Source organism: Myotis myotis, unplaced genomic scaffold (genome assembly GCF_014108235.1).
Source record: "Myotis myotis isolate mMyoMyo1 unplaced genomic scaffold, mMyoMyo1.p scaffold_m19_p_13, whole genome shotgun sequence".
Lineage (NCBI taxonomy): Eukaryota > Metazoa > Chordata > Mammalia > Chiroptera > Vespertilionidae > Myotis > Myotis myotis.
In genome coordinates, this window is record NW_023416317.1 from 51134291 (window position 1) to 51149499 (window position 15209).

At 39.5% G+C, this 15209-nt stretch overlaps 1 protein-coding gene across 3 annotated transcripts in view; it reads right to left on the bottom strand.

Moving 5' to 3' along the window:
* The window catches only part of SCN10A (sodium voltage-gated channel alpha subunit 10), a 78791-nt gene that overhangs the window by 63001 nt on the left and 581 nt on the right, over positions 1–15209 (bottom strand). For all 3 annotated transcript variants that reach the window (XM_036333848.1, XM_036333847.1, XM_036333846.1), the window contains exons 2-3: positions 13997–14124; positions 10831–10911 (exon numbers count right to left, since the gene is read on the bottom strand). In XM_036333848.1, coding sequence (XP_036189741.1) covers positions 10831–10911; positions 13997–14124 — 209 coding nt within the window. The remainder of the gene's footprint in view (positions 1–10830; positions 10912–13996; positions 14125–15209) is intronic.

Below are 15209 nucleotides of genomic sequence, written 5' to 3' on the forward strand. Positions count from 1 at the left end.
GTCCTGGATCAGGGTGGGGGGAGCCCATTGAGGGGTGGGGCCGCTGGGGCAGGGGTCACGGGGTTTTCAGGCCACCCTGCCCCGATCAGGTTGGGGGTCCCCGCTGAGACGGGGCTGGCCTGGGTGAGGGGCCACTGGTGGTTTGCAGGCTAGCCACACCCCCGATGGTGTGGGGTCCCCGCTGGGGGCAGGGGTGGCCTGGGCAAGGGGCCTGGGCTGTTTGTAGGCTGCCCACACCCCCAATTGGGGTGGGGGTCCCTGCTGGGGGCGGGGTCAGCCTGAGCAAGGGGCCTGGGGTGGTTTGCAGGCCAGCCAAGCTCCTGGCTTTGTCAGGAAGAACGTCTGAAAGATGTCTGGTCTAATTAGCATATTACCCTTTTATTAATATAGATATGTGCAGCCAGACAATGTACATATTGTCTGATTATCTCACTAAACTTTATGGTGCAACTAATGGGAAGATGAGTGCAAGAGGGAATGAGTCTGTATATGTGGACCTAATTCTTTTTTTCCCCATAACAGAAAGCGAATAGATAACATCTAAAATGGAAAAAAATGGTAGTATGAGTGTATTAGTAGAGATAGGGAGATAGAAGAAGTAAAAATGTTGAGAGGTTTGCCTTCAGAAATATGGAATTAGAGGTGAGAAGATGAGAAAAAAGAAATTGCTGTTTTTGTTAGACTCTTTATAGAGGCGCGACCTTTTAAACCACAAGCCTGTATATCTTTAATAAAAGTAAAAATCAAATTAAAACGTGAATAGCAGTACTGGTTTTTCATATCTGTGAGGGGAGAAATAGTGTTTGAAATCACTCACGAAGAAATCTCTGGTTGGACAGCTGCGTCAGCTTCCATATTTTGTTGGTTTTTCCCTGAACTCCACTCTTTTGTGCTTTCTGCATTAGAAAATCTTAACTTAGAATTATAGGTGGTTGGGAAGCTTTGACGGATAGTTCTGGCTTTTCAGATCAAATGCAGACCCAGAAATTATGGAAAGAATTCCCACTAAATACAACATTCAGTGTTTCATCAGCAGATCAGCGCCCCAGCTCAGCACCCCTGAGAGCTGAGGTGTCAGAGGTCCTAACCTGGAGACATCAGCTGACAGTGACACCCTCTCTCTCTGCTGGCACTTGGCTTGTAAGATATTTCTCCGTGTTCAGTTGCAGCATTTGGATGTGACTTGTAATATGCAAAAGACATAGCCTAAGTGCTTTTTTTCTGCTGAATGAAGAAAATCATCGGATTCTGGGGAAAGAGTCAAGATCTCAGCCATGGACCCATTTGCTGACTCTTAACCACTGTTCAGTTTTAAGAAATTCTGAGGTCTGATCATTTAAAAATCCTGATATTTTGGTCCTGAAGTCAAAGATCCATACTATTCAAAATCCTAAAAGCATTGCCGAGACATGGCACGCATGTTCACAGAAATGATAATTTTAAAAAGATTTCATTTCTTATTTTAAAACACTGTAAACCCTTTCATTTCTGGAGGCATGCAATGGACCCCCATGAATGAGGCGTGTTCCATGAATAAGGCGTGGTCTGCATTTGGCAGCAATAACTTTCAATGGCATAGTGATGCCTCTGCATGCAGCCCTTGTGGCCGGAGCTTCTCCAATACCAAGTCAATGTATCTTTTTTTTTTCAATTGTAGTAAAATGTACATAATACAAAACTGACCACTTTGACCTTTTTAAAGTACGGTATACAATTCAGTGACATTAAGTACATTTACAACATGGTGCAATCATCACCACTATCCATCTCTAGCACCTTTTCATCTTCCTAAATTGAACTCTCTGCTCATGAAACATCAACTCCCCATTCTTCCCTCCCCTACTGCCTGGCAACCTCTGTTCTACTTTCTGTCTCCATAAATTTGCCTATTCTAGGGACCTCATATAAGTGGAATCATACCATTTTTGTTTTGGGGGTCTGGCTTATTTTACTTAATGTTTTTTAAAGGTTCACCCATGTTGTCGCATGCATCAGAATGGCACTCATTTCTAAGGCTAAGAATCCATTGTGTATGGAGATACCACATTCATTCATCCATCTGTTGATGGACATTTGCCTTGTTTTGACCTTTTGGCTATTGTAAATAATGCCATGGGAGCATTCATGTCCAACATAACTTCCAAAGTCTACCTCATAGTTTACAAACTAATCGTTAATTAAACCAGAATTCTCTTTTAAAATCACTCATGTATATGGCAAATATATGCTGACATTGATTTACTCATAGTTTTATTAAACTGTAAAGTGAATTGTCTGGTTGTGTACATACATAATAGTTATTGATTTTAAATGCCAGTCACATTAGGAGAAATCCAATAGTTCTGATAAAGAAACTCTACCAATTGTTTCCTGCTTTCTTTCCAACCACAATACTTGTTATTGATTTGAAGCTGGTTTCATATTTCACCAGCAAGAATATAATTGCATTTGTTTTTGCTACAAGGGTGAATGATGACTATAGTTTTCATGTCTTTTCAACCTTTAACATTAAATTTTGACAACTTTGTACTGGAAAGCCTTACTTTTTGTTTGCACTAGAGAAAGTCAAATGGTTTAAAAGTAAGGTTGATAAGCTTTATTGGGAAATATTGTGAAAGTTTGGGTAACTTTATATTATTATTTGATAAAAGTGTTAAGGGCTGATGAGCTGCGTACTAGGACAAAAGGCTCATTAATTCAATACAATTTGATTATCATTTCCCATTGTCATGCTTCCTGTTTTCTTTTTTCCTCTGCCTTTGTGAGATTATCCGCATCCATTGTCCACTTGTCACGTGACATACAGATTCCAGCTTTACATTTATGACAGAGCCCACTTACTACTTATATTTGTGACCTTATTTCATTCCTAGGATTTATTTTTCTACTTTCGTTATAATTTATTTTTCTACTTTCGTTATTTTTCTACTTTTGCAAACCACTGTGGAAATGCTGATTCATGTTGTGAATTGTAGATATTATGAAATGCTACAGCAACAGTGACAAATGTGGGTTTAACCAATGTAAAGAATAATGGTCAGATGACAATAAAATAAATTCTTTAAGATAAATACATTCTTTAAGATAAATGACACCAGTATGAACTAAGTCAGTCCTTGAATACACTGCTTTTCAGAGCATAAAAAGTGAGAAATTCTATAGAAATTATGATTAATCTTACATTTCAGATTTTTAAAATTATATGTGAATAAATGATTGCATAGCCTTTTCTTCTGAGTCTGTGAAATGATTTAGAAGCTATTGAAAGACTTCTGGTGGTCAAGAGAGACCCGTAGAACACTTATTGAGAAACTTGTAGGGGACGGAGAGAGCTGAACTGCTCTGTGAAACAGAATGAGAAGAATTTGAGCTCCCAGGGATGATACAGAAGGAAACAGTGAGACAGGGAGATGGGAAAGCAACCCAAAGGGACAATTTATGAGGGAAGATTATGGCAGCCTCATTTACCAAGATAGATCAGTTGAAATATTGGCAAGCTGAATCCACCAATGATTATGTTAGAATCATTAAAAATGGATTAGTAAATTTATTAAGGTAACTTGCTATATTAACAGAAGAAAGACTATATGGTAAGCTTAATAAATACAGAAATGTTGATAAAAACCAACACCCATTCATTATGAAACTCTTAACACACCAGAAGGGATAATATAAGATAAGATGTGTAAAAGCTGTACATAAGACATGATGAAATGCTATGGAAGAATATAAAGAAGGCTTGGATACATTGGCATATACACCATGCTGATGTGGAGGAAGGCATGATACTATAAATGCGGCAATTTTTCCTGTGGTAATAAAGAAATTCAATGCATTTATAATCAAAGTTTCAATAAAATTATAAGAGCTTGAAAATCCGACCCTTACATTGATATGGAGAAGTAAAGAACGAGGAAGAACCAAGTAATTTTCAAGAAGACAACAGGAAGGGTTGCCATCATCAACCAGGTCGGATCATATCATAAAGCGTTTAGATCTGCACGGTGTTATCTCGGGAAGTGACAAATTCCTGAGAGAAACAGATTGAGCATGCATGGAAATCTGGTGCATGACTGAGCAGTAGAAGGAAGGACTTGGGAAATGATGACCTATTAAAAGTGATGTCGTAAGGATAATACACATGGAAACATATTAGAAGCCTGTTTCATGCAACACACACACACACACACACACACGTCCAGGAGGATGCACTATCTACCTAAGCAGAGAAGAAAGTACAGGGTGCGGCAAAAGGAGGTTTATAGCCGTGAGTACTATAAATACAGTTTATCCTTGTATTATTGTTCATTCCTGATTGTATTCTTTTCCATAGGAACAACTGTAGACCTACTTTTGCCCCACCCTGTATTATGGCTTTTAGAAGAAAATACAGGAGAATATCTTTATAGAATATGGCATAGCAGTAAAACAAACAAACAAAAATCCCACAAATGAAATAAGTCTACATGTAGCCATTTAGACAAACACACAAACACCACATTGATTTTTGAAAAGCATCCGCTAAAGCATGCATTCAGTGCGGTATCCCTCATAGAAATCTGCAAAGACACAAAACACTGCTTTATGCCGCGCAGGGCCAGCCCCCCCCCTCCCCCCCCCGCCCCTTTGCTACTGCTTTAGCTTCACTTCACCTGCTCTTTTCCAGGTGAGAAAACATTCTTTCCAATGTGCTTTTCCCTGCAACCAAATTGCTGTATTTTGTCAGACTAGCGACCGTACCCGCTCACGAATTTCGTGTGCCAGGCCTCTAGTATAGTATAAATATATAAATATTCCCACAAGCAGACAGATAGGCAGGCAGGTGGTGGTAGTGGTTGAGGGGGCGGGGGTGGGGGAAGGCAGGGCACCAGAGCTGACTTTATCAGCCAGCAACAGAGCAAAGCTAACATTTCAGGGAGGTACAGTGTCAGGGAGGATAGATAAGGAATGGGAACCACTTGTGTCCAAAAGACTGTATCAACCACACGGCGATAGGATCAGCTTCTGATTCCTCACTGGCTACGGTTTAATTTCTACTAAGAAATACACAACATGCTCTTGTAGCCTGTCTAACCCAAGGACATTGAGTCCTTTCCTTTGGGCTCCCGGCAACACAGGGCACTGCAAAGAGCTGTTATCAGTTTGTATTAAAAAAAAATCTGGAGTCTGATCATTTTTGTGAAGCTGAGGATACTGAACACCATTCAAAACCTGTCACACCCATTTCTAGAACTAGGACCAGCCAGGTAGATTTTTATCATTTATATTTTTTCAAAGTGTGTTTATAAAGGAAACTGTGTCAACAATTTAGTTAATACAAAAATCTGATAAAGAATAGATTTAAGCCTGGCTGGCATGGCTCAGTGGTTGAGCACAGACCTATGAACCAGGAGGTCATGGTTCAATTCCCAGTCAGGGCACATGCCTGGGTTCTGGGTTTGATCTCCAGTGCGGGGCGTGCAGGAGGCAGCCAACCAATGATTCTCTCTCATCATTGATGTTTCTGTCTCTCTCTCCCTCTCCCTTCCTCTTTGAAATCAATTAAAAAAAATTTTTTTTAAAGAATGGGTTTAATAATTAGTGGAAATGGAAATCGGTGCAGCTTTGGAAAACAGTCTGGTAATATTTCAAAAATTAAAATTGTGCGTCCCTACAACCCAGCATTTCCACTTCTAGGAATTCATTGCTCCCATATACCCATATTATGCATACAAAGATATGTGTGTAAGGATATTCCCCGAAGAACTGTGGTGGCAGAATATGAGAATTATGTTGACTAGAATCAACATAAATGCCTGGCGATAGGACAATAGGTAAACAAATTTTGCTTCATCCACGCAAGTAAAATCTATTCAGGCAATTTCTACAAAATGCCTGCTGCTGGGATTTTTATTGGGATTTCATGGAATCTGTAAATTAATTTGGGCAGCACTAACATGAGATATCCTTAAATTTATTTAGGTACTTAGAAATTTCTCTCAATAATGTTTTGCCATTTTTCAGTATAAAGGTTTGGGCCAATTTTTTACCATAGCTTTTGAATTTATTTTTCTATTATCTAACAAATTAATTTTTCTCTTACGTTATTAACTTCTGTTTTCCTTTCATTAGTTTCCTGTTCTTTTGTCTAGCTTTATGTTAAGCATCTAAATAATTCTTTTCATTTTTGACTGATACATATTCTATGCTTCATTGCCATGGATATTTCCTGAGCACATCTTTACTTGCACCCAATAGGTTCTGAATAAAGTGTGACTTGTTTTTTCTTCCCTAGAAATTCTATAATTTTAGTTTGTAGTCTTTCTTTCATCTAAGAGTTCTTTAAGAGAGGTGTTTTTTAAAAAAACAAAACAAAACACAAAAACACAAATGAAAGACCTCTCCTTTTTTTCTGATTTTGTTATTATTTTTTAACTTTATTGCAGTGTGGTCAAAGAATGTTTTCTTTATTGTTTCTTCTTTTTGGAATTTATTGAGGTTATGTTGTGGTTTAATATTTGGTCAATTTTTATGGTCATTTGAAAAGGCAGTATATTCTCTACTTTTCAGGGAATAGTTTAATATGTGTTCATCAGATCTAGCTTCTAATTACATTACTCATGTCATGTATATTTTTTATACATTTGACCTATCATAGGCTGAAGAAAATTAAACTTTCCTATCCTTACAATGTTTTTGTCTATTTACCATTATATGCTCATAATTTTTGATTGCTGGACATTGTTGGCACATTATTTATTGCAAAGATGTAGTGAATTATAAGGGTAAATAGACAAAAACATTTTGTCCTGTTTAATGATTTTTGGCCTAAATTCCACCTTCTCTTATATTAAGATCATGCCTCCTGCTCTCTTTTGTTTACCTTTGCTTATATCTTCGCCCTTTGTTTAATTTTGACCTTTCTGCATCGCCTTGAGCAATATATATTTTATTAAACATGAAGTTGTATAAAGCTTTGTTATATAAAAATACATATGAATTTTAAAAAACAGGTGCATCAAATCCATTTTTATTTATTCACCTGACAGATTTGTTTGATTTTAGTTTACTATTTATATTGCTTTATGTTATGTATTTAATACTTTTTTCAAATATTTCATTATCAGGTATATTTTACTTGCTTTATTTTTGGTGCATGATTCTGAATTGAGTACTGTTTATATTTTAGTTCTAGTGGTTGCCTTTATAAGTATGAATTTATAATTATAATTAAAACTATGCAATGCACTGTCCTTGGCATGCTAGCTCTTTAAACAATATCTTATTTCTCTTCTGCTCCCCTCTGCTTTATCCATCATCTGACTGTATTTAATAATATATTTTTCATACCTATGTATTGTTAAATATAATTATTTTCCAGTCCTTGATTTACCAACTTTAAAGAATACTCTTTAAATTCTTGCTATTTTAGAAGCAGTTCCCGCACTCTTTCCTCTTTCTACTCCCCACTTTTGCTGTGGATACCATGTCAATGTTTTCAGAGCCTCCGGGGTTTGGGGGTAAAATGCCTCCATCCTCATTTTCATCCCTCCCTGCAGGCACTGTAGTTTAACAAGCTCTGATCTGCTGAGTCCTTTACTAGTCCTCCACCCCCTTGCAGTCTTCCGAGATTGTTTTGACATCTTGTGTCCTCGGCGCTTTCCTTTGTTCTTGTATATTTATACCGTTCCTGTTCCCATGCTGTCATTTTATCAGCATTTTGAGAGAGTTGGGGTAAAACATATGCATGCTGTCTTCCGTGTTTAACAAGAATCCCCAAATAACTTTTAGTTTTGAGAGAAAATGCTTTGCATTAAAAGTTCAGGAAAAAAACAGAAATTTTACATGCCTGAGCTCAGCCATTTTAAACTCTATCTCCATTCCTCTCTATCTCTATTGCTATCTCTACCTCTATCTTCATATCTATATCTACATTATATATCTCTATCTCTTTATCTATCTATATATCATCTACCTATCTCTATCTCTATCTATGAGGGAGAGAGGGAGAGAGAGAAGGACAATAAGCTAAAATACTAACAGTCATTTCTCTACCTCTCTACCTAGTTACTATCTTCTGATTTATAGTTTTCAGTATTCTGCGTTTTACTCATTCGTCATTTATTTTTTTAAATTACTTTGTATGTAGACTTTTTATTTTGATATGTAACATGCACGATAAAAATGCACATGAAACATAAATTAGTTGTAAAATGAGTGCTTGTGTATTAGTCAGCTCCGTAACAAAATACCACAGGTTGAGTGGTAAAACAATACAAATTTATCTTCTCACAGTTCATGAGGCTGGCAGTTAAAGATCAGGGTGCCAGCAGGGTCAGGCTTTGGGGAAGGCCCTTTCCTGGCTGGCTAAGGTCCCATTTCTTGCTGTGTCCTCACATGACAGATAGAAGGCTCTGGTGTCCATTCCTCTTCTTAGAAGGGTACCAGTTCTACTGGGTCATGGCTGTGCCCTATGACCTCATTTAACCTTAATCACCTCCTTAAGGCCCTTTCTCCAATACAGTCACTTGCTGGGGTGGGGGTGGGGGGCGGGGGGAGTTAGGGCTTTAACATATACATTTTGGGGGGGACATAATTCAGTCCATAACAACATATGACAAACTACTCATGTCACAAAATGGAACATCATGAGCAACCCACAAGCCCCTTGCCGATTGCATCCTCCCATCTCTGCCCAAGAGGTTGCTACTAACCTAACTTTTGTGGGGTTTTGTGCCTTTTTATTTATATTTTTACCTCCTACATATTCATTTCTAAACATCATAGTAGTCTTGCTCTTCTGTCTTTAAATTTTGTAAAAATGGAATCATACTTACACCGTCTATTGTGTCTGGCTTTTTTGTTCAATATTCTATTCCCGAGACTCATCCTCGTGTGGCGCTAGAGTGTATTCATTTTCATTGCTGTACGTTATCCCACTCTCAGAACATAATGAAGATGTTTAATGTATTCAAAACTTTATGAACATTGGGCTGTTTCCAATGTTTTCCTTTTATAGGCAATGTTCATAAACCTTCTATAGCTGGATCCCGGTGCCCATAAGTACTTATTTCTGTGGAGTGAATGTCCCAATAGTGTAATTAGGAGGTCACAGTGACATGTGTTTTCACCTTTACTTGATAATATCCACTGCTTTCCAAAAGGGTTGTACACATGTGCCTTCCCACCGGCAGTATCTGAGCTTCTATTGCTTCATATATTTCTCAATACTTGGCACTGTCAACAATTAAAAATTTTTCTATCCAACAAACTTATAGAAATCTTTCCGTGTGGTTTTAGTTCACATGTCCTTAATTAAGAGAAGGTTAAGAATATTTTATCTGGTTATTAATCATTTGGATTTCTACTTTTGTGAAATATCTATTTAAATCTTGGCTCATTTTAAAATTGGTTGCTCTGACATATTTCTGGTGAATTCATACGGCTCATTATTCTGGATAAACACCTTGTAGGTATATGTGTTACAAATATTTTCTGCTCAGTAGGCTTGCTTTTTTTAAAAAATATATATATTTTATTGATTTTTTACAGAGAGGAGGGAGAGGGATAGAGAGTTAGAAACATCGATGAGAGAGAAACATCGATCAGCTGCCTCCTGCACATCTCCTATGGGGATGTGCCCGCAACCCAGGTACATGCCCTTGACCGGAATCGAACCTGGGACCTCTCAGTCCGCAGGCCGACACTCTATCCACTGAGCCAAACCGGTTTCGGCAGTAGGCTTGCTTTTTGACTCTCAAAAAGTAGTCTTCTGATGAACAGAACTCTAAATTTTAATGTATTAAAATGTATCCGGTTTTTCTTCTATGGTTCTTCTATTTTCTATGTAATAAATCTTTCCCTAAACTGAGGTCATGGATATAGTCTCCTTTGCTTTTTTATTTTTCCCCCTTTACAAAGTTGAATAGAACTGATAAAACAGACATCTTTGCTTCTTATATTTTTCTTCTGATCTCAAAGAGAAAGCTTGCCACTTTTCACAATTAAGTATGATGTTTGTTGCTTTCTTTAAAGTGGTTACCCTTTATCAGAGTACAATTCCCTTATAGTCCTATTTTTCCAAGAGTTTTAAATCATAAGCAGATATCAAACTTTATCAAATAATTTTTCAGCATCAATTAGGATGATCACATGATTTCCCACTTTAACTCATTAATAGAAAGAGAACATGTTTCCTATTGTGTGTATATCAATGTTATCGTCAGCAAGCAAAATTTGAAAGTTGGAAAAAGAAAGCTTTACAGAAAGCTTTGGTGTAGGATGCTTTTGGAAAGTTCCCACATTCTGAAACTACAGTTTCCATTTGCTAACTCAGCATAATCTCAGAAATACTAAGGTCACTTTGAAATATATGAGCTATGATAACTTACCCAGCTTCATTCATGGGTTATTTTCTGAACAAATTCCAAATATATATTTGTTCTTCATTCTGTCTCAATTTTGTTCCTGACTCTCTTTCCAAGAGCAGGCCTTCCCTAAAGTTCATTCATGTGTGCACCTAGCCGGTGAATGGGTGTATACCTGGCAGGAATCCCATCTGTCCAGTTCAGACTGAGATACCAACATCGATATTTTATAAATCTCCCCAGGAGATTCCAACGCACAGCCAAGGTTGAGAACCACTAATGTATAGCTCTTTAAAGCTGAGGATCATATGAACCAAAGTCTACAGAGAAGATATATGACCATTACAAAGTCAGATAAACAATAGGATCCCACATTACCCAAATGAAACCCCACAGAATAAATAACAGGGGGGAAAGCTGCCACGTGGAGGAAGAGAAGAAGGGGGGAAAAGGAAAGGCAGCGAAGGACAGCAAATCTACTCACTCCATCTTCTCTGGAAGGTCGGTGCGGGTCATGCACACACAGTTGACCACGATCGTGACTGTGATGAATGTGCTGAACCACCTGAGAGGCTGGGTTAAGGAAAAGCTGAGCCACCGTGCTTCCCCAATGGCATCTGTGACCACAGTGATGCTGAATGATGAAATCCATACCTGTTAGCTAGGATTGGCTTCATGGCCTTGTCGCTTAATAACCAGGAACATTTCCTGAGTGCCTACTATGGGCTGAGTACTTCGTCCACATTTTTTCCAACACAATTACCCTATAGGTGGATATTATTATCTACATTTTGGAGCTAAGAAAACAGGCTGATAAAGCTTAGGTAATTTTTCCCTGCTCACACAGCTAGTCAACCCAGATGCCAAGATGTGAACTCAGGGCGTTTGCTAAGAGAACCCCGAGCAAGCTGAAAGGAAACTGAACCTTTCTTCCAAAATGTCCTTCTGCCCTGAAGGCTTCACTTCACTTTACAACATACCCTGAAGTTTCACCCATCAATGTCTCTCTTCCCCTAAAAGACAATGAGAATGCTCCTGGGAACTTAGAAATAATGGGAGAGCTACAAGCTTCCATGGAAATTAGATTAGTCAGGTTGTTTTCCTAGCTTGGCTGAAGAAGTGGACTTCTGGCCAGGAACGGCGGAGGCAGGCAGAGGAAGTGAAATGCTGGTTCGAGGTGGAAATTCCAAGTAGGATTAGGCTGTGGTGAGAACTCTGAACAGGCAGAGAGGAGACTTTTAGAGGAGAGGTTGGGCAAGGGGGTTATCAGAAGTGGAAGGGGACACTGAACAGGAAGGCAGGTGGGAGGGCTAAATAGATGAGGAAATGTTGGTGGGGGAAATCCAACAATCAGTGTCTCCCTTTGGACATTTTTCTCAGAACTAGCTGGGTTCTTGGCAATTCCTTCCTGAAGAAAAATAAAGCCTGATGATGAACTTGACCTACAGAGAGAGAGTGAACCGCTCATCTTTCATAATTTCAGCTTGAGCAGAACTATTTAAATCTATTTTAGGTGTGTGTGTGTGTGTGTGTGTTTGTAAATGTCTTTAATGTGCCCTGTCTCATAGTTACTTAGGAACACTTCTATTTTAAAAAGGAAAATTCTACTAATTAAGTCACATTTACCTGTTGACTTGCAATTAAAGTAAGAAATGTATTCACATGGAGGGGGGGATGTTAACCCAAGGATTAATGTAAAATTATATCTTCAATTCCAGAAACTTTTAAAAGTAATATGATATGTTATGTATAATATTACTTATAAAAACATTCATAGTGAATTTGATTAGAATTATAATTTTGATGAAATAGTAATAATAGGACAGTGAGAATCCCATACCTTAAAGATTATCTTTTGGGGGTAGAGCTACCCAAGTTCCTGAGATTTACATCCATAAATGCAGATTTTGATAAGTCTGTGAGGAGTAGACCCTCTACATAGTTATTTATTCATAAAATATCAAGATAAAAAGAATATGCATAATCCACGGACACAGACAATAGTGTGGGGAAGGTCTGGGGTGGGGTGGTGGCTGGGTGGTGGGGAGCAAAGAGGTGGAAATGGGGGACAGCTGTAATACTGTCAACAATAATGAAAAAGAATATTTCCTGGCGCTTGGTTCTTTAAAGTGATTTTATTTCTAAGCAGCTGTTTCTTACTTATTTAGACGTAATTCAACCAGGGTACATGGAAAAAATTTTGTGTATTTGCTGTTTTTCTTTATTTGTAATTTTATGTAATTATACATAAAATTACAAATAAGGAAAACGCTAGTAGAGATGACATACTGAGAGAATAAATTACCCTAATTCATTTTCATTAGCTGCCTACTTCCTTATTGTTGATACTGCCCCAAGCAGGATGTAGGATGGACATTGTTAACAAGCGGAGTGACCTTGGCCAATTTACTTAATGCCTCTGAGTGTCAGTTTTATTATCTGCAAAATGGGGCGGTTAATCCCTTCTTCAAGGGTTTCCGTGCCTATGAGAGTGTCGACACTTAGGGGGTATATAGCAAATGGGAGCCTACTATTATCATGAAAATTCTCTGTGGAATCAAGAAATCCAAGATTCAATTAAGAAAATATACTTCCCACTGGTTAACCATAAAGCAAGGAAAAGGAAATTGTAATGCAACTTCCTGCGGCAGAAGTTTCATGTTGAGATCCCTGTGCCAGGGGTACCAGCTCGGTGGGAGCTGCCAGGCGATCCTGCGAGCTGCCCCGGGGTGCAGGGAGAGAGCTCCTTTTCCTGGAGCCTCCTAGGGAGAGGCTGGTGCCACCTGCCAGGCAGCTGAAGCGAGGCTGTTCTTGCAAGTCAACCTCCTGGAAGCCAGAGCTGAAATCAACTCTGGAACATCCAACTTGGACAGTCACCGGGGAAGATCCCTGGAAACAAGCCAAAGTCTCTTATTTGTACTAGTGTGACTGGTCTTGGGAAAAATACACAAACAAAAAAACCCCATCTCCTACCCCCACAACAGAAACCTGAAGCCAGCTTCTGAAGCTACATACAGACATTTGATCAATGTATCTCTAATCATTACATTCTCCAATGACAGGAACCTTGGGCTATTGACAATTTCAACCTGCTGGTAGTTTGGTGGTAACTTACACCATTGGCAGTGCCACATGACCAGTGGGGGCCCATTGAGACAACCTACCCTCTGCCCATGGCTGTCTGTTCTCGTGGCCCTCTGGGAAGTGCTGCTCCTTTGCCCAATAAGCAGCCACTCCCCAGGATGGCTAGGGCTCAGACATACATGGTATGCCTCTCTCACTGGCCCAAAGAAGGCTTAGGGCCTTTCACTGGTCTTTATGTTGTGGGAAGAGCCGACCACATATGGTGAGAACGTGCCTGGCATATCAGCAAAGCTCCCCTCATAGAGAGAACATTTTCCAAGATGTGCATCCAGAGGTGTGTCCATACTAGTCTAGGTGAACCCAAGCCCATCTCTGGGTGGCGTGAAGACCTCCTCGGCCTTGGGACTGCTTTCAGGTGTTGGATATATTAAAGCCACAAACGGTTCTTTTAATATAACGACTGAAAAAGGGATTTGTGGGAGGAAGGCTCTATTGCTAACCTCTGAAGCGGGTACTAGACACAGTGGGCAAGGCCTGATTCTAACATGTGGCAGAATCAACCGTGCAAAGGATATGAGTGGACAGACACTTTGATGGCTGTTCTTCTGACCGGGTTGAAAGGACTGAATAACCACAGGGCCCGAGTGGCACTAAACCGGGAAATGGTCCTCCCTTTGTTCAGCACCATAAACGTCTACAAAAAAAATAACAGAAGGGCACCGCCAGTGAGAAACACACGTCCTCACACAACCATGTTCTTGAGCACGAGTGGCATCATCTCAGGCTCATGAGCAAGAGGGTCTGGGAACCATGGATCAGTGAGAGCCCAATGGAGAAGCAGAGAGTTAGGGAGGATCAGGGGCTCACAACTATACCCCCACCCTCCCAGCAAGACCCCAGGCCTCGTGGCTGATGATGCATCATAATGAATGCACTGCAAGTGCCCAGTAGACAGGCGGCTGACTAGGGAGCAGCTAAGATGCATCATGCCCAGGGCTGGAGTTCTGGTGGTATTTAATTTTTCTTCTAATTAGTGGATCTCTCTGGTCCCGTGATGTCCCTTCTGTCCTCCACCTTCTAGGTCTTCCCTTTTAAACGCCCCTCTGAGCATCTTGGAAGGTGAGGCTCTGGCAGATTAGAGGAGGGAGGAAGACAGTCCAGTGCCTTTATTTTCTCCACAAACCATACTGGAGATGGCTGATTCCTGACCCTCCCCACTCCCAAACGTTCATACACCATTTTTTCCAGCTGCGGAGAACACTTAAGATACCATACAAACAGGGTAATTGTCATGGAACAGCTCTTGCTCAAATGATTGGTTCTCAAACTTTTGAATGCAAAAATTATCGGGGACTCCAAAGAGCTTTTGGTAGTGTTTATACCTTTTTGCTTATACCGTGTGTGTGTGTGTGTGTGTGTACATACATGTTTGTGTACATATACTATTAGAAATTGAAAATGTAGGACATTTGAAAACATGGAAATAGATAAGCACATGTTCTAGTAGCTGTTAGACTCATGATGTCATTCCCCCATCAATACCTGTGTTTACTATTATATGTTCACAAAAGAGCATGAGTAAAAAAGACAAATGACATCTAAGTATTCTTATGTAATAGTGTTGACCTGCAGAACTCATTAAAAGAGTTCTGAGAATCCCAGGATTTCCGAGCTCATACTTTGAGGACCACTGGTTTAAATCATCCTCCTTTCTGATCCCCTTGCCTACTCTCCCCTCCCCACAAGATCTCTGCTCCCCGCTTGCAAAGAGAGCCATCA